This window comes from Cynoglossus semilaevis, chromosome 11 (genome assembly GCF_000523025.1).
Source record: "Cynoglossus semilaevis isolate Cse_v1.0 chromosome 11, Cse_v1.0, whole genome shotgun sequence".
Taxonomy (NCBI): Eukaryota; Metazoa; Chordata; class Actinopteri; order Pleuronectiformes; family Cynoglossidae; genus Cynoglossus; species Cynoglossus semilaevis.
The window spans coordinates 8556135-8573399 of NC_024317.1; the positions used below are offsets into that span (position 1 = coordinate 8556135).

The following is a 17265-nucleotide window of genomic DNA, read 5'->3' on the forward strand; positions in this document are numbered from 1 at the left end:
ACACAAAAATACAGTGGACTGTGACAATCTGCCTGCTCAGCAGAAATTAGCAGCACAGCATCAGGGCAGGCTTTGTTTTTCCACAGTTCAGCAGTTTGACTTTGGTCTGCCTGTGACCACTGCAGCCTCACATTTATGTGAAGTTGGAGAGTCTGATGTGGTAACTAATGAATCCTGCCACTCATTGTGGGACGTTAATTCTGTTCACCACAGTAGTTAGTTAGTTATCTGTACTAACCGTAGCCTTCCTGTCAGCTCTCAACAGTCAATCTGCTCATTCTCCTTAGACACATGACAACAATGACTGCTCTGTTCACACAACATGTTTAATTTGGTCTGATTAAACATCTGACTTCTCATGTATGAGGCCACTAGTGGCTGGGAGAAAAAATTACATTTAAAGCAGGTGTACAGACGTCAATAATAAATACTTTAGTACAGCTGAGCCTTTTTTTACAACACTGACACCTACTGTATGAAATACTGAGTTACAACAATGCCGTTTTTGATACTTTTGTGAACTTGTGCTACTTTCAACCAAGATATGATAGATAAGGTGCTCAGTTAAATAGCAATTCTGCAGTTCTATCAAGTACTGTGTTATACAAAGCAGACCCCCTGTTGGAGATTTAATACTTCTACACGTTTCAATAACAGACCATTATGTTGGGCCGGACAAAGGACTTAATTTTAAGATTTTCTATTTTTGATATTCCCAATAATGATTATAAACTATTATTTAAATACTGTGATTAATAAAAAAAAATAAACATTTACTTATTATTAAAACTAATCCATTTCAGTCTGCAGTCACAACCTTAGTGGTGTCAAACTGCAGATTCAAACATACACATTTTATTGGCACAGAGAACAAACACATTCAACTGTTGTTTTTTTGTGCAAATTCACTTGGAAATATTAAATGGGACTGATGTCCTCAAACAAAAGCTTAGGCAGCCACATAATAAAACTCGTATTACATTGGCTCATAAGAAAAAAAAAAGATTTCTCCAAAATAAAACGATTTCACCACCAGACGGTGCTATGAACACTGTCTTAACTAGAGTTAATGGACGGCAAAACTGAACTTGAAGTGCCTTTCAAACATTCAAACCTATTACAAATTGATATTAAAAACTGTAATTGTTATATTCTCAGCAACATGTCATCACAAAGATGAATTTTGAAATCCAAGGTAAAAATGCCAACATTTGTTTTACACATTAATATTAAAATAAATTAAAAAACTGAACACTGTAGATCTTCTTGAACAATAATAAAGATATTTAAAAAAAAACTAAAGATCATAAAAGGCTTATTATACCACATTGACAGAAGCAGGAAACAGACCTTTCTTTGAGATGTTGAACTTTAAAACACATTTCCAAGTCAAGGAAACATGCTTATATATTCACTTCCCCACTTCCCTGTAGTTGTTTGAATACTGCAGTATACCATATTATTCATTATTACAAATACTACTATATCAAGTATCAGTAGCTATAGCCCATTCAGAGGGCTGCACCCTGGGCACTGGGGCAAAGTGCAACAGTGCACACTACACAGCAGATGTAAACTCAATCAACAGCTGCTCTTCTTATTTTAATGTAAAAATTTATTTTTTGTCAAATTAAAAAGTAACATTTAATGGACCCGTGTTTCTTGATATTACCCATTTAAATCAACATCAATACTTTTCACTTAATTCGTATGCAGAAGCATTAAATAACCTTTCACTAGGTGGAAGTAGATGGCTATACAAACTAAACAATAAAACAAAAATAAAAGTCAACATTGAAAGTCACTTAATGCTGAAGGTCCCTCAGCAGAGCAGCCGTGGATGACCTGTGGCAGAAGACAGTGACTTTTGTGGCCATTGTTGCCCATTGTCTTCAGCTTGAGAGTTCTGTAGAAAATATACCAAAAAAGGTAGTTAATGGCGTATATTTTTTAGAAATTGTCATCGAAAAAAAATGGGGGGGGGGGGGGGGGGGGGGGGGGGGGGGGGGGGGGGGGGGGGGGGGGGGGGGGGGGGGGGGGGGGGGGGGGGGGGCTAAACACGTTTAAATAAGAAAATAAGAAACATTCATGTTCTGTGCTTGGACTACATTAAATGTAATCATCACTCTCTCACTTCCCCGCCTTACAGGTGGTTCATTTAGTTCTGACGCAGACCACACGTTTCCTGGACTGCTGACCAACCAGCTTTCACACAGGTAGAGCCGACGTGGACAACACAGTGGAAGCAACGTGCCAATATTAATATTCGACAACCACTAGAGGGCGCTGTATACCTCCACTTCCTTGTAGCAGTGCTGGACAGACGTCAAACTCATCTGGTACAATGGACTAAAATGTATGACTCAATGGGAGAAAAGATCGCTTTGCTTCAAACTATTACTCGCATTCAGCTAAAATGCAAAATGTCCTTATCTATCAGTTTCTGTTGTCCGTCAAAGTAAGGTTTTAATTAAGTTCACCCTGGTGCTTAAACCTGTTGGAGATAACATGTAAACTACAAATGTTTGTTTTGTTCAACCTAATAGGAAAAAGTTTTATCAACCTTTACCATTTCTATCCCATGGCCGACACAGACAAAGAATAATCAGGACAGCAACAAACAAGATGAAGAATACTTGTAGGAAAATGCCGCAAAAAGTTGCAGAAGTAGTTTCTACTGCTTTAAAACAGCATCAAATATGGAAAAGTTCTGGACCATATGCTTACAAATATAACCAACATATTTAATAGTATTTTGACTCTGATCCAGGTTCGTCCACAGGTGTGCCATCCTTATAAATAGCTGCTGCCATTAATGTAGGGCTGAAGGTGCTGGAAAAGATAATAATAATAACATATCTGTGTCTGATCCAAAGGTGTTTTTTAACAGCAGTGTGTGAAGGAGGGTTCTTAAAAATGTTATTTTATGTGAATGAGACCTGGATCAGTTCCCGAGATTAGTTTAGATGAAGCATCACTTAATGTGTACCACTACACCTAGTAGTAATACTAGTACTAGGCATTTCCTTTCTAGACAAAAAAAACAAACAAACCAACACAATTATTGTCAGAAAGACTATTAACCTTGATATTGGACCGATGCTGCTGCTAAACCTCAGAACAATCACTTCACTCTATAGTTTTCCCCTAGAAAATCAGTTGACCAGGTTTTACAACTTACATCCTCTTGTCTCTTACTACATTAAATGATTAAATGCTTTCAGTAGAAGTCAGGGACCAGGTGTTGAACACAGCTATTATAGCCAAACTCTTAAAGGACAATAACACAACTGACAAAACAAAGAACATCTGTATATAACGTTCTATAACTAGTGACGACATGTAAACAAAAACATATAATATAATAAAGGTAAACAAAAACACCCTGGTGCTGAATTTAAAAGACGACAAACATAGCTCATGTAGTTTTTGTAACACTCTTTGTTTAAGTCTTTATCAGACTGAGATGGTCAGTGTTTGTTTTCAGGGTTTTATGATTGATATACTTGAGTTTACTTGTGAAAATGTCTTATTTATTGACAGATCTTTCTTCTTGGTTGTTACATAACTAATCTTCAAGAAATGCATGTCTCCTCATCTTATTCTACATTTTTGATAAATTATTACCATCAGGGACAATGATAAAGTTGTGGATGTACTGTCGGAGCCTCAATGGGTGTGAAAATGTTGTATAATTTACTTTTTTTTTTAACGTTGCAAACTCCCTTTGTTTTCAACAATTACTGTTATTTGCTGGCTGTTTGTTCAGATGTGTGTGTGTGTGTGTGTGTGAGAGAGAGCAAATGAATGTGGAAAAGCATTAAAAGTATTGAAATAAAAAAATAAGACTAACTTACATGATGCCTGATTCAAATAATTGTTAACATGCAGAGATGAAGTGATGGGACAGCCACAGGAATTACCCTCACTTTACACACACAATTACAACATAAAAAGGCAACAAATGCGCCAGGTTCATACAGAAACCGCAAAATAGCAGCACAGACAATACACAAACTTCTGGCAGAAAATATCTGCAACAGGCTCAGGATGACGGCACAACAACACAAATGGTTGCAAAACATTTTTGTCTGGTAAAAACTTTTAAGAGAAGAAAGACCACATTCCTCTAGAAATCTACGACCTAAGTCAGATTCTTCTAAAATCCTTAGGACTGAGCTACTACACACGCACAACTGCTCTCATATCATGAGGGCAAAATTAAACTCTATGTTTTGTCAACTGCATCAGAAAAACACTGTTGCACTAGCTTTTGTGCAACAAATATAAAAAATGATTTTCATCATCTCCTGAGATGATTTCAGTAACAGTAGTCTGCTCACCTCTACATTCCAACAGCATTGGTCACTCTCCTCAGAATCGCAGCGCTCTGCCTCGGCCCTGCAGCCCCAATGCTCTGGTCACCATCCGCCTGGCAACAGCAGAGTCTGTCCTGGGACGCTCCTTGACTGGCTGGATGAATTCTGGACCACAGCAGAGAAACAAAATTGGGTTTTTGGATGCAGAAGGATGCACAACTCTATTTGGCATTTCAGAAAACATTCATCATTCATTTAGATCAAATAAATAGTAGACGGTGAAAGCAACACATGAAAAAAATGATGCATTCAAAATAAAACAAAAGAGCAATGACAGGAGAATTAAAAAAAGGTTATACAAAGTCATCAAATATCCCATAATTATCTAGCTGGTACATTAGCAAATACAAGGTTCCAGAAACAAAGAACTTTGTTTACCTGCTCGTCTGACAGCTTTTCCTTTGGCCTTCTTGCTCCCTTCAGCCAGTGTTCGTGTCTTCAACAGTGGGTGGCTGATGGAAAGGGCGTTCAGTGCTGAAGGTACATGGACAATGCTTGATGTTAGCATATTTATAAATCAAATTCATCACTTGTTAGTCTTAACTAAAATACAAAGGTGTTCAACCTGCTGATTCACTGGAGAAAACTCCTAACGCATGTGTGTTGTCCACCCACTTGATCTTCATTCCACCATCACTATGGCACACAGCAGTGCAGTAATGGTTAGTGAGTATGTTCTTTTACTAGGTTAATGGCTTGTCTTAAATCAAATATTATCGGCAACATATATGTATACACTGGAAAACCTAAATATAGAAAAAACCATTACAACTAAAAGGTTGAATTGGCAGAACTGGGAGAGGAACTGATCTTTGCGCTCACACCTGAAGTCACTGAAAGCATCCAGTAGGTCTTCAGTTTTAAAAAAGGAAGGAAAATCGTAGATCTCTATCACATGACCAAAGTCGTCCGGGTTGATGGACACATTCTCATAAAGAGAGTAGTCCTTGTGGACGTGCTCAATGGAGAAGGACACCGTGTCTTTTAGGTGAGCCTTGATCTGAACAGAGAAAGAAAAATGTATCACTTAAATATAGCCTCAAGGGAAACAAAACAAAACAGAATGAGAGATGTGCAATACTAATGGAACACCACTTAAAATAAGGGCGGTCAAGACTAAAGTATGTTATTCTTTTTTATTTTCACTTCAGTTACACAATACTTTTAACAGTACATTGACTTGCCTAATACCTATTTATAGAGCTAATACTTAATATTATTATGCTATTGCTATACTTAATTGTTTGCTCTTTTTAGGGCACAGAAATGTTTTTTTTCTTTTAAAAAGACGTTCCGTTACGTTCGGTGTTATGTTCACCGTTAAGTGATGCTCAACCATGTTACGCTGGGTTATGGGTTGCGTTACGTTACTTCAAAATGAGCAGTAAGTCACTTACTTCTTCAGTGACCTCGTCCACATCTGTGTTCTTGTCTTCTGTCTGACAGCTATTAATGTATGGCACACTAACACAACCTTCTTCCTCGGTCACAGGATCCCCTAGCGTCATGTCAGAAAAGCCGGACACAGTCTGGTCCCAGACCACGTGTTTATCTTCATATTCTGCCGGCAACAACTTTTGTTTCCCTTTTGCAGAACAACAGACTGAAGTGTTTTCAGAATTTTCCACTACACTGGATAAAGATTCCTGTTCAGATTCTTGAATGTTTTTTGTAGTTTTATGGCAAAAAGCGTCAGCTGTATTGCTGCCACAGCTACAGTTACTAGGTGCAGAAATTGGCGACTCTTCACAAAGTGTAGGTCCTTTTAAATGTTGTTGTGACAGTCGCTCCCGAGCTGCTCGTGGCATGTAAAGAGGTTTATCCGGCCTCTTAGGTCCACGGCTCCGTGATGGAATTAAAGATTTAGGTTTAGTGACATAGTCAATCTGCTCCCTGGTTCGAAGAGAATCTTCACTCGTGGTGTTGTTGCTCTCCAGGTCGCTGTCTTCTTTGAGTTCATTCCTAAAAGCAACAATAAGCACATGTTCATTTTACCACAGTGAAAGAGTTGTTGAAAGTGTGAATGTTGTTTCAAATCTCAGCAATCATTTTTCATTACTAGGCCTTACTGGATAAGATTTTTGACACTGTTATGACAGATGGAATGTAAAAGGAGTGATATTTTTTTCTAAGTAGCAAGAAAACAAATCAGTTGTGCAGACATTTATAATGTCCACCACTGAAGTGAATATATAATAATATAGTTTAATAGAGAACTCAAACCTAAACTTGTAGAAAAGGAACAAAAAAAAATCAAACAAATCTAGAAAATGTGCGTCTGGAAACTTTGGAATACCAAAATAAAAATGAATGACTTGGCCTGAGCATCGGACAGTTCTGCACAGGAAGGGGCTGTAAAGTCAAGAAAAATCCTATTCCTGCCAAACAGACACCTCAAAGCCAGACTTTTGTCAGCCATAAACAATATTAAAAAGGATGACACATGCCTGAAGGATATCATTTCAGGAAATTATTGGCCATAAAGACATTGCCAGTGATTAAAGGAAGGGAAAGCATTCATTCCAACCAACTCTATGCGTATCATTAAAAAAAATAGCAGCCAATAGGAGACAAATACAAAAGGAAAAACATGTGCAACAATATTTTGAATACTATCAAGATAGTTTTAGTGAAATCTCATTGACAGCTTATATCCTCTTATGCTAAATTAACAAAAGATTACCTTAATTACCTTTCATCAGCTATGTTGTATGATTTATGTATATTATGTTTATATTTATGCATGTATATTATATATATATTATATTTATGTATATTATATGTATATTGCATGATTTATGTAACAGCCATGATGTATGGTTTAGAGACAGTAGCAAAAGGCAGAAGACAGGAGGCGGAGCTGGAGGTGGCAGAGTTAAAGATGCTAAGATTCTCTTTAGGAGTGACAAGAATGGACAGGATCAGGAATGAAGTCATTAGAGGGACAACACAGACAGGAAGGGTTGGAGAAAAAGCTAGAGAAGCCAGATTGAGGGGGTTTGGACATGTGCAGAGGAGGGACAGTGGATACATTGGTAGAAGAATGTTGGAGATGGAGCTACCAGGTAGGAGAAAGAGAGGAGATATATGGATGCAGTGAGGGAGGACATGCAGGTAGTTGGAGTGAGAGTAGAAAATGCAGAGAACAGGGAGAGATGGAAATCAATGATTCGCTGTGGCAACCCCTGAAAAAGGGACAAAGCCGAAAGAAAATGAAAAAGAAGAAAAAAATTACCTTTCATCATTTAAAAAATAATGATCGCAAGTTGCTAGCATAACTTTGTGTGTAGCAATAACTGGATTATTATTGTTTTGGTTTTTGTTTTTTTCAAATCAATCATCTGTGATCTGAGCTGTCAAAAGACAAACAGCTAAAACACAAACAGTCTTTATCATCACTATGTATGTATCCTTTTTGTGTACAAAGCTCTTTACCTGAGGTCTGAGTGGCAAACCACCACCCTGCGCCGCCAGCTTTCTCCGACTGAGAAGGTAGTAAGTTCCGGAACATCCTCTATGGTCTTGTGAATCAGGTATCGCAGTCTGCTCGGAAGGCATGGGAATAGGAGCACACTGGAGGAGGACAAAGGCAGCAGTGAGGAACCATATACCATTTATTGTATTCTTTTCACCAACATGAAACTAATTTCAATCAAAACAACATTAACACAGCACAGAAGCACCTTAAAGCATAAAGGTTTACATTTCAAAAAGTGTTTTGTCAACTATTTGTTGGGGCTTGTTGCTAAACTTCCTTAAATGTAACAAAACCAAGAAAAGCAACAAAACATTAAAACATTACTGAATTTACCCCCTAACTAACCATGAGTTAGTTAAGGAGAAAATGAAGGATTATTAGCATTGTCATATACAAATGTTTCTCTTTTTGTTTATATAAAGGTTTTGAGAATTCTCTCACACAAAAAGTGTACATACAGAGAAAAGTTAACAAAAGGGACATGTCCTCTTTTACATGGATCATTCAGGGTTAAACATAACATAAACATGCAGATGTGGGCAAAAACTAATACGATTTTTATGAAATGATTGGACTTAATTACCAACAGCAGTCTAACCTCTCTCTCCAATTCTTCTTTTGGTATGTCTCCAGCTCATCCAGTACATGATGCACAAACTCATTCTCTTCCCTTGGGAGATAAGTGCCGTCAAAACAGGGAAACGCCACGGTGAAGCTGAGTCGTGGTCCTGTGCTTGACTATATAATCTGGAAGTGAGGTGAAATCCTAACTACGCTAAATGACTAACGTCTGAGAATAAATAAACATTAAACACACAAAACTCATTGTGTTTTGTAACGTTAACAAACCGCAACGGCTGTAATGTTTAGTACAATTAAATACATATAGCAATACAATGGCCAAGTCGCCATTTGTGTTCTTATAATTTTAAATGTTCTCAGCTATCACAACCAAACGTGCTATGGTGTCATACGGTTGTTAGCATTATTTAGCTTTTTCTATTCTTTCCTATTAGATGTCGCTTGTCAAACTTCTTGCATGTATAATGACAGAAAACTTTAACCCCTTTAGGACGTCTTCTTAATTTAACTTCTCAAAAGAAGATTAGCATTTACGCTAGCAGAATCATAAATTCCATCCCACGAGCTTCCTTCCTCCCCTTCCTCTTTGTAAGTCCATGTTATTGAAATACTGCCACCCACTGCCCCGACGTCCTAACAACAGCGCTTTCCAAAGTGTAGATCTAGCCATATATTCTTGGTAACCAGAAAGTATAATTTCAAAAACATAACAATCCTTAAAAGATATTTACACTTAAAGATAGCACACAGGGCTGTGTAGACTAAGTATAGACTTCAACTGTCTTTGCAAATGTCCTTTCATAACTTTATAACAATTATGTCTTTCTTTTATGAATGACTAAATAGTACAAAGGTAAATTGCTTACCGTTTAGAAGAATACATAAAATATCATACCAGTTCTGCTCATTTATTATGAATTTGACACTGAGTATTGGGCCATTTTGACAGCAGCCATATTTATATAGAGTTAAGGTCATTATCTGCTAAATCAACCTTTCAACTTTCTCAGGTATGTTGGTCTTCTCGCATAGAACCAGGTCTTCAGATTATTCCAGAGAGTCATATAAATATAGATATATATATAGATACTGGACAAAAGCTCTAATACAGAATTTATTGAGAATTTATACCACATACTTTAAATAAGGATCAAAACAAACCAAATGTAAGGTTAAAAGACTGGACAAATTAAATGTAGCATTTCATTAAAATCTCTAGACACTACTTAAGGTGGTCATAGATATGTTGTTAATGGAAATCTTTTATAAATCCCAAGTGGTAAAGTCACATGTGATTTACTGAATTTTCTAAGATTTACCGTTCAGTTATGAAAGACAAACATAATGTATTCACAGTAAATTGACACGGTGGCCTCTATAAAGATAAAAGGGTTTGCATAGGTAAGGTTTTTATTTATTCTTATAGAAATTAAATCACTCCACTCCAGTAATTTTAACTGTAAAGTAGCACATTTTTATAAGGTTAATCCATGAGGTTGACTTTTTCGCTTTCTTACTAATTAAAATTATGATTGTTGACCCAAATGAACCTTCCAAAGGAGGCAAAACATTTTCAAATCAAAAGCATCCTTTTACATTAAAGGTGTACTGCTAATGGGAATTTTACATTTTAGGAACCTAAACACCTTCAAGTTTGAGATAAAACACAATTAGCCATACAGACAAAAATGGTCATTTATTTAGACAATACGCCTGATTGTTAAAAATAAAAAATTAAATTAAAAAAAAAGTTTTAAACAAGGAAATAGTGTTGAATGTTTCTGAGTTGTATGGTGACAGTGAAAAATGGCAGAAGAAAGAGAAAGTGACATTAAGAATGAATGTGACTGTGACTGTGAAAAGTGTAAGATCGCATGATGCAGAGATTTAGTGCAGTTTAACTAAATGCCAAGGCAAAGACAGGCTATTTTTCAATACACAAGTGAGACCACATTACGATAAACTACAGTGTGGCAAGTTGTAGATAGTATTATGGTATTGGTATTGGACATGAAGAAGCAGGTTTCACTGTTAAAATACTGGAGGTCTAATCTGTACATGGTGAATATATAAAAAATAAAAAAAGTAAGATATGTGCACAAAAAAAGTAATCATTGTATAAATAACAGAAGTAAGATTAAAATCAAAATTATATACAGCCAATCATGTAACACAATCTGAATACATGCTTCCAGACATGAAGAGGCCAGTCAGTGATCAATCTACATGGGGAGTAAAAAGGAAGTGTAATTGTTAATGTAATGAAATACAGCAAGAATAAACCAACCTATGGGCTCAAGAAAGTTTAAAGTATAAAAACTAGTAAAACATTCAGGCGTATAGAAGAAAAGAATGAAGAGGCTGTCACAGACTGTCAGGAAAGATGATCTGGGACGGATATGATCTCATGATCTTATATGATCGCATAAACAACATTACGCTGCAGCTTCCAAGAACCTCCCATTGAAGCCAACTCTTCATTAAAAATCCTCACTTACATGTGATGGCATTTGACATGGTTCTTTATCTTCCTGATCCAATACTTCTGTCTTCAAAGATGGTGATTTCAATCTGGACAACACATTCAGAAAAATATACACACTACACACATTTCACTTATATTACAGCTTGATATCAATATCTGGTCTAATTAAGGCCACAGTAATTATAGTACATACATCTTCATAAATCAGTCTAGAGTTATAGAGTAAACAATAAGGTAAAGTGTATGATTAACGTCCCTAGCTGTTTATTATGAAGTGTGCTCCCCTCCATGGATAACAACATCAATGGTTACCTCTGCTAAGTAGCTTGTAAATCATCATTTCGGATGCTTACACGTTATGTCACACAACAAAGGATACGACTCTCAATCCTCTCTCTAGGGGGTCAGTAAGTAGCAAGCCCCTTGGAGCATAAATCTTCTCATTCTGGTCCTTGATGTACCTGGCAATTTTCTTTAACACCTGTATACAGATACAAGATTAGAAAAACAAAATATGATCAAACACATAATTAAATGTAAAATCTAAACAGTTTAAGAACACATGCGATGGATTTCATTCATGACTTGGGGGTTTCCCAGTGTAGCTAGGGAACTCTGTTTAAGCTAATATAATCATAACATGAGAAATTACATGAGGGACATATTAACATTTTTAACCAATTGTATACATTGAAAATAAAAATAAAAATAATAAAGACTGAAAATGAAGCTGTGTACCTTCTCATAGTGTGTTTCAATACAGAGAAAGATTGTGTATGCTGTAAGACAAGCCAGACAGCCCTCCAGGTAGGACTTTCCTCCAAGTTTCTCTGCCTCTGCATACAGGTTGTTTAAGGTCTGGATGGTCTCCTCAAACTGCTGTTTATCAATCTGAAAATATTCAGCTCTTTAAGGCATATTCAATAAACATTCAGCCAACAGCATAGAAATGATGATGCCAACACGGTCCAATCCTACCCTTGACTCAAGTTCGGAGGGCAGTTTTGTCTGGAACTTGCAAATGGTCCCTGAGCTGTAGTCCCTCTGGATGAACACTTTAGAGGAGACAGCTGGCTGCTGAAGATCCTGTAAACTGTGCGTCTGGACAAAATAAAAATACATTTCAGATTATTTGTACGATATCATGCCTCTTGTACTCTAACACTTACGGCAATGCTAGCTAAAATCTTCCATCAACAGCAAAACAATGCAACATAATTTAGCCACATTTGATAACGCTAGTTTCCAAAATGACTTGTAAAGAAGTGGCTTACTTAATATAACGACATGTGCTCCATTAATTGATATCATTGTTATCTTAAAAAATACAACGAACCTCACGCTGATTCCGACTATTGTTGAATAATAACAAAAGGAATGTCAGCTGTCGTTAGCTTAGGTTTGATTATCCGTCAGCTCAACCGGAAACTACAGTGCGCGTTAGGCCTAATTTAAAATCATTTCAACAATCAAGTTTTACTGGTGTTGGCATCGAATAACATGTCCTTTATGATAAATGGTTAGAAAACATAAGAGAATATTTTACCTCAGCCATTGTGGGCGCTTCCGCTAAATATCAAGAGCGTCAGCCAGTATGCATTTCCGTTTCATGTATGTGAAAGTAAGAGACCCAAAATATAGAGATACCTTCTTTTTTAACGGCAGTGGTTTTCTCGTTGACATCTCCTCCTTTCTTTTCTCTCAAGATTGCACAAAATAGATCCGTTAAGTTTCTTGCTTCTGCAGTAATAACAGCTACTAATCTTCTGAATCAAAATCCTTAAGTAATGTCAAACTGACGTCACATGTACTATATCTTTGTTGATATCATGGACACATTCGGCTACCGTTTACGGTCGTTGAAACGACCAACGTTCAACGTGTATGACTTTTATTGTGAAAACTACGTGTAAGAATCCACAACCTGGGCCAGAATATGTGTAGGCAGTAGGTAGAAGGCAAGAAAACAGAGTTCTCTTAAAGAAAACGCTATTGTCCCTGATACTAATCCATGCCGTCATAACTCCAACTGGGGTTCGGCGGTTGATAAACAAAAATATATTTAACTTTTAAAAAGTAGTTTTTAAAAGCAATAAGGTTAGCCTATTTTGGTGATCAATGCACCTTCAGTCTGGGGTTCACAGCCTCATGGTTTCTATGACAATTTGTTAAACCTGAGCCTTACCAAGAGACTGGTGCAGAACTAATATCTTTTGGACTTCACTCAGGTGAGTGACAGCATGATTTTGAATTTCATCAAATTTCTCATCCTCTGCACAACACTGGATGCACTGCGCAGCAGGTTGTTGCATCCGATGTAAGGGAATCTTATTCACTCCCACAAAAAAAAAGAAAAGAAAAAAAAGGACCAAGGTTGTGTTTAAATTATACAGCCTACCTCCATCTGTCCCCAAGGATCACTTAAATTCAACCCAAACTTTACTAGAGGAACACCAACTTCCACACCATATACAAAGCATAACAGATCAGCACGAGTCAAAACATTTGTGATTTTTTTTTTATTGAATCAAGCTGTTAGATTCATATTTGGTTCTGTTTGCTGTATTTTGTTTAGTCAAACAGACCGAAGCCCATGTCATCATCTGATTCCTCAGACTCTTCTTTGACTTCTTCCTTGGCAGCAGCAGGTGCTGCAGCGGTCTCAGCAGCAGCTGCAGGTGCTGCAACTGCAGCAAAGGCTGATGGGTCAGCAAGGAAGGCCTTCACCTAATAAGCACAAGAGGGTCATGTTATCTTTAGCTACACAAAGTGGGTGTGCAAAATTCTTTAAGGTAAAATTGTCTGCAATCTATTATCCCTGACTGCTCAAATACCAGAACAGGCAGGGACAATAAAGCAAACATGTTGCTTTTTGCAGGGTGATCAACGATGCAGCACTGCACTGCTACACCGAAACCTATCCTGCAGTAAAGCCAAGAACTAATGCTGCATTTTACCTTATCTGCAAGGGGGAAGGAGTAGTCCGTCTCCACAGCTACAGCCAGGACTCTCTTGTAGCCATTGATGATGGAGTGGGGGAGAGAGGCCAACGTGGGGTAGCCAATTTCCAAACACACACTAGCAATGTTCCTCACACCCTAAAGACAACATACATGTTCAAAAGACGTCCTAGTAAAAGGATACAAGTGCTTAAAACAATTTCTACATCATGAGTTGTATCTGACCTCAAGGAATCTGACATGGAGAGACTCCTCAGTGATGTCCAGCACTTCAGGACTGTAAACACTGCCATTGTCATACACCTGCTGGATTAGCAGTCCGTAGGAGAAGGGCGAGATGTTCAGCATGTTGAGCAGTGTGGCTTCACTGGCACCAACCTTGTCGCCAGTCTTGATCAGACTGACATCACTCTGTAAGAAAAAAGTTTGAGGTGCACCTTGAACACTGATTTATCAGCACTTTTTTGGAACATCTATATTGGAATGTAATCTTACCAAGAACTTTTTTTTGGAACTTCTATATTGGAATGTAATCTTACCAAGATTTCAATGGTTCCTCTTGAGATCTTGGTGGTGATACCAAGGGCCTGGAAGAAAGAGGTCTTCTCTGGACCCAGCCCAGTGTTCTGTGCAGGCACAGTCACATCACAGGGGGCGATGGCTCCAGCACGAGCAGCAGCTGGTACCTGAAGTTAGACAGCATTTTAGAATTAGGTTTTTACTAATGTGGTTTGAACTGCTAAGAAATCATAGCCAATTTTACATTTGTCTGAAACCTTACGTCCCTGACTGTCAAAGGATGTTGACAGACAGGTATAGCGAGGAAACAGAATGCTGTTTGCAGGGGGAACGACAATACAGTACTGCACCTGCTGCATTGTAACTTATCCTGCATTGGAACAGTAATACCCTCTAGAGAATGTTAAAAAGGGATTGTTGGGTGTCAATTATCCTGATGTTGGGTATGTCTTTTTTAAAACAATAGCATGATTACAAACAAGTCAGCATAAAGACTGTTGGTTTTCAACTTTGTTTACCTTGTTAACAAGCAGCATGTCTCTGACCTCAGCCAAATCCTCCTTGGTGAAGACAAAGCCCACATTTCCTTTAATGTGGGGAAGGAGCCTACCATGAGATCAGCTGTTAATTATACAGAGCACCTTAGTAAAACATAAATAAAAGTCAATGGGTGTCTGAGACCTTGCGTCCCTGGTTGCCAGATTAGTTTTAAGCAGACAGGGATAGCTGGAAACAAATTACTGTTTGCAGGGGGAACGACAACACAGCACCAAACAAGCCGTACTGTAACTAATCCTGCAGTGCATAAGAGACGTGACTGTAACAGGGCAAGAACTACATACTCACTTCTCCAAGGCAGGATTGTTTTCCAGGTGGCCACGGATGGCTTTGCGCATCATGGTGTTTTTGCCCATGAGCACAACAGCCTTGCTACGGAGGGACACACGGATGGTCTGCATTTGCTTGGACCCCACATTGTCTGCCCCGACGATGAAGCATTTGGGAAAGTCATCCAAAAGTTGCTACAAGTGGCAAGTGACAGGAATTTTAAGCAAAAGTAAATACAAGCAATACCAACACAGGATTGTGTTTCTTTTTTTAAACTTACAATGATTTTCATAAAATAGTTGGACTTCCACGTGGCCCTGTCTTCCCTGGGCATCTTTGCAGTGCTTCCAAGGATCGCCTAACAGCTGGTTTAAAGACAAGGTAGTACCTAGAGGGTAAAAAGAGTACATTTAGACGATTACAGACAGGAAGTAGTAACATAGCATGGCTTTACATACATCCATGCGGATGTTTTAAACGGAAAGAAACCAAATGCGACGGTTATAAACCACTTCTAACCGTTGCGTTTCCTTACTAAAAATGGAGTACATTTGAAAACGCATTTAAAATCAAATTCTAACTAAACTATCCATTATCAACCATTTACAGACACCATCGGCGATTCAAGTTCTCTTAAATACCGACTCTAGTCTGTGGTTTCCATGTGGCGTGATGCTAACGCTAGTCACATCTAGTGCTAATAGTGTGTCAAAGGGCCGCATTTGGTCGAGCAAAAAAAAAAACAAACCATCAAACCATTAAGCTCAATACACTGCCAAACGCACTACAGTTTGAAAGAGCTTAATGTGTAAAGATTAAAAACTCGTTCGTAAACGGCTAATGCTAGTTAGCCAGTGGTACGATAAGGCCGCACGTGGTCGAAACGAAAAAATGTATTATAATTTACCAAATAACCATGTGTTTTAACTACATAAGTACATCTGATTAGTGGCATTTACAAACATCTCCATAAAAAGTCCTAAATAATCTAAATTTCGTACTTATACCAAGAGCAAAACAGTATGCTTACCGCTTAAGAGGGTCGCGTGAAAGAAAGAGGAAAAGGAAGGGCGGCGTAAGAATATATATTTAATAATTGACCAATCACAAGACACAGCGGCAGATACTGCTCGGCCATTGGTTAGTTTTACTGTCTCGCACATTTACAGCGGAAGTTACCTAAATAAGGAAGACGATATGGACGTAGTTTTAAATACCTGACAATAATTTTATCTTCTAAAACAGGGAATTCTAACGTTTTCGTTTAAGGAGTCAATGAACCACATTTGTCTTGTATTTTAACATGTTCATATTTTTATTCAATGGTCTAGGGTTAGCTTCTAAAACATTCTAAAACGCCTAACCAGAGGCTATAGAAAAATAGAAAGATAACTCATAATGAACCTAGAATTGGGAAAATCTAAGTAATGAACTCACATTTATGTAGACCGTCTACATTAATGGGAGTCAATTACGTAACAGTCTTAATGGAAATATATATACACATACCATAGAGATGTTGTGGTATACTGCCGTGTATATAAATAAACAAAACAAATACAATAATATAATAATAATACCATAAAACATGAATAAATAAATAAATAAACTCAAAAACTGTAGTTATATTGTGTTTTTACTGTTAGACAATACATGGTGTGGACATCAGTTCTATTTTTTTACTGTATAATGATTTGTGACTGTGTACCTTTAATATCCTGTCTACCCTCCGGAACGGAGGGCGGCATTAGTGCACCGCCACGATGCGGTGTACAGGCGCTGTTGTATATTGCGTGCTGCTAACTGAGCTTAAACACAATAGTGTGTAAAAGTTTTCTTTTCTTTCTTTTTTTAAGTAGCTGTAGTTACGAAGAAGGACGATGTCGCACCCACCGCTCCTGCTGTCGCCGGAACTGTGGAGCCACGTGTTTGAGTATTTGTCAATGTCGGACAAGTTTAATGCTCGGGCCTGCTGCAAATACTTTAAAAGGCTGGTGGATCATTGGTCTTTGTGGAGAGATTGGACGGTAGTGC

At 37.8% G+C, this 17265-nt stretch overlaps 4 protein-coding genes and 1 non-coding gene across 7 annotated transcripts in view; 1 reads left to right on the forward strand and 4 right to left on the reverse strand.

The window, feature by feature from the left end:
* The window catches only part of loxl2a (lysyl oxidase-like 2a), a 28749-nt gene extending 25635 nt beyond the window's left edge, over nt 1-3114 (forward strand). Inside the window, exon 14 of the mRNA XM_008320385.2 lies at nt 2150-3114. Within this exon, the coding sequence (XP_008318607.1) occupies nt 2150-2220 (71 nt within the window). The 3' untranslated portion in view covers nt 2221-3114. The remainder of the gene's footprint in view (nt 1-2149) is intronic.
* r3hcc1 (R3H domain and coiled-coil containing 1) lies at nt 309-9037 on the reverse strand. The gene is made up of 9 exons (XM_017036416.2): nt 9002-9037; nt 8456-8595; nt 7815-7952; nt 5777-6341; nt 5204-5379; nt 4945-5015; nt 4758-4853; nt 4344-4484; nt 309-1906 (listed from the first exon to the last, which is right to left on the reverse strand). Exons 1-8 carry the CDS (start codon nt 9035-9037, stop codon nt 4375-4377), a joined length of 1332 nt encoding a protein of 443 aa, XP_016891905.1. The 3' UTR covers nt 309-1906; nt 4344-4374.
* A 1083-nt stretch (nt 9038-10120) lies between these two features.
* On the reverse strand, nt 10121-12707 carry golga7 (golgin A7). Of its 3 annotated transcripts, XM_008320387.3 has the most exons (6): nt 12572-12707; nt 11903-12025; nt 11663-11815; nt 11304-11405; nt 10938-11010; nt 10121-10661 (listed from the first exon to the last, which is right to left on the reverse strand). In XM_008320387.3, exons 1-5 carry the CDS (start codon nt 12605-12607, stop codon nt 10963-10965), a joined length of 462 nt encoding a protein of 153 aa, XP_008318609.1. In that variant the 5' UTR covers nt 12608-12707; the 3' UTR covers nt 10121-10661; nt 10938-10962. The 3 variants fall into 3 exon arrangements, with proteins under 3 accessions (XP_008318609.1, XP_008318608.1, XP_008318610.1); XM_008320386.3 differs by having other exon boundaries at nt 10121-11010; XM_008320388.3 differs by having other exon boundaries at nt 10121-11010; nt 12471-12579.
* Nucleotides 12708-13428: 721 nt separating this feature from the next.
* rplp0 (ribosomal protein, large, P0) lies at nt 13429-16346 on the reverse strand. The gene is made up of 8 exons (XM_008320389.3): nt 16262-16346; nt 15512-15619; nt 15250-15425; nt 14922-15009; nt 14424-14570; nt 14110-14295; nt 13882-14022; nt 13429-13651 (listed from the first exon to the last, which is right to left on the reverse strand). The coding sequence occupies exons 2-8, from the start codon at nt 15563-15565 to the stop codon at nt 13496-13498; spliced, it is 948 nt and encodes a 315-aa protein (XP_008318611.1). The 5' UTR covers nt 15566-15619; nt 16262-16346; the 3' UTR covers nt 13429-13495.
* Nucleotides 14650-14779, reverse strand: LOC112487796 (small nucleolar RNA SNORA63). The gene has a single exon (XR_003051221.1). It is a non-coding gene; the product is annotated as a small nucleolar RNA SNORA63 (small nucleolar RNA).
* Nucleotides 16347-17265: the final 919 nt, after the last annotated feature.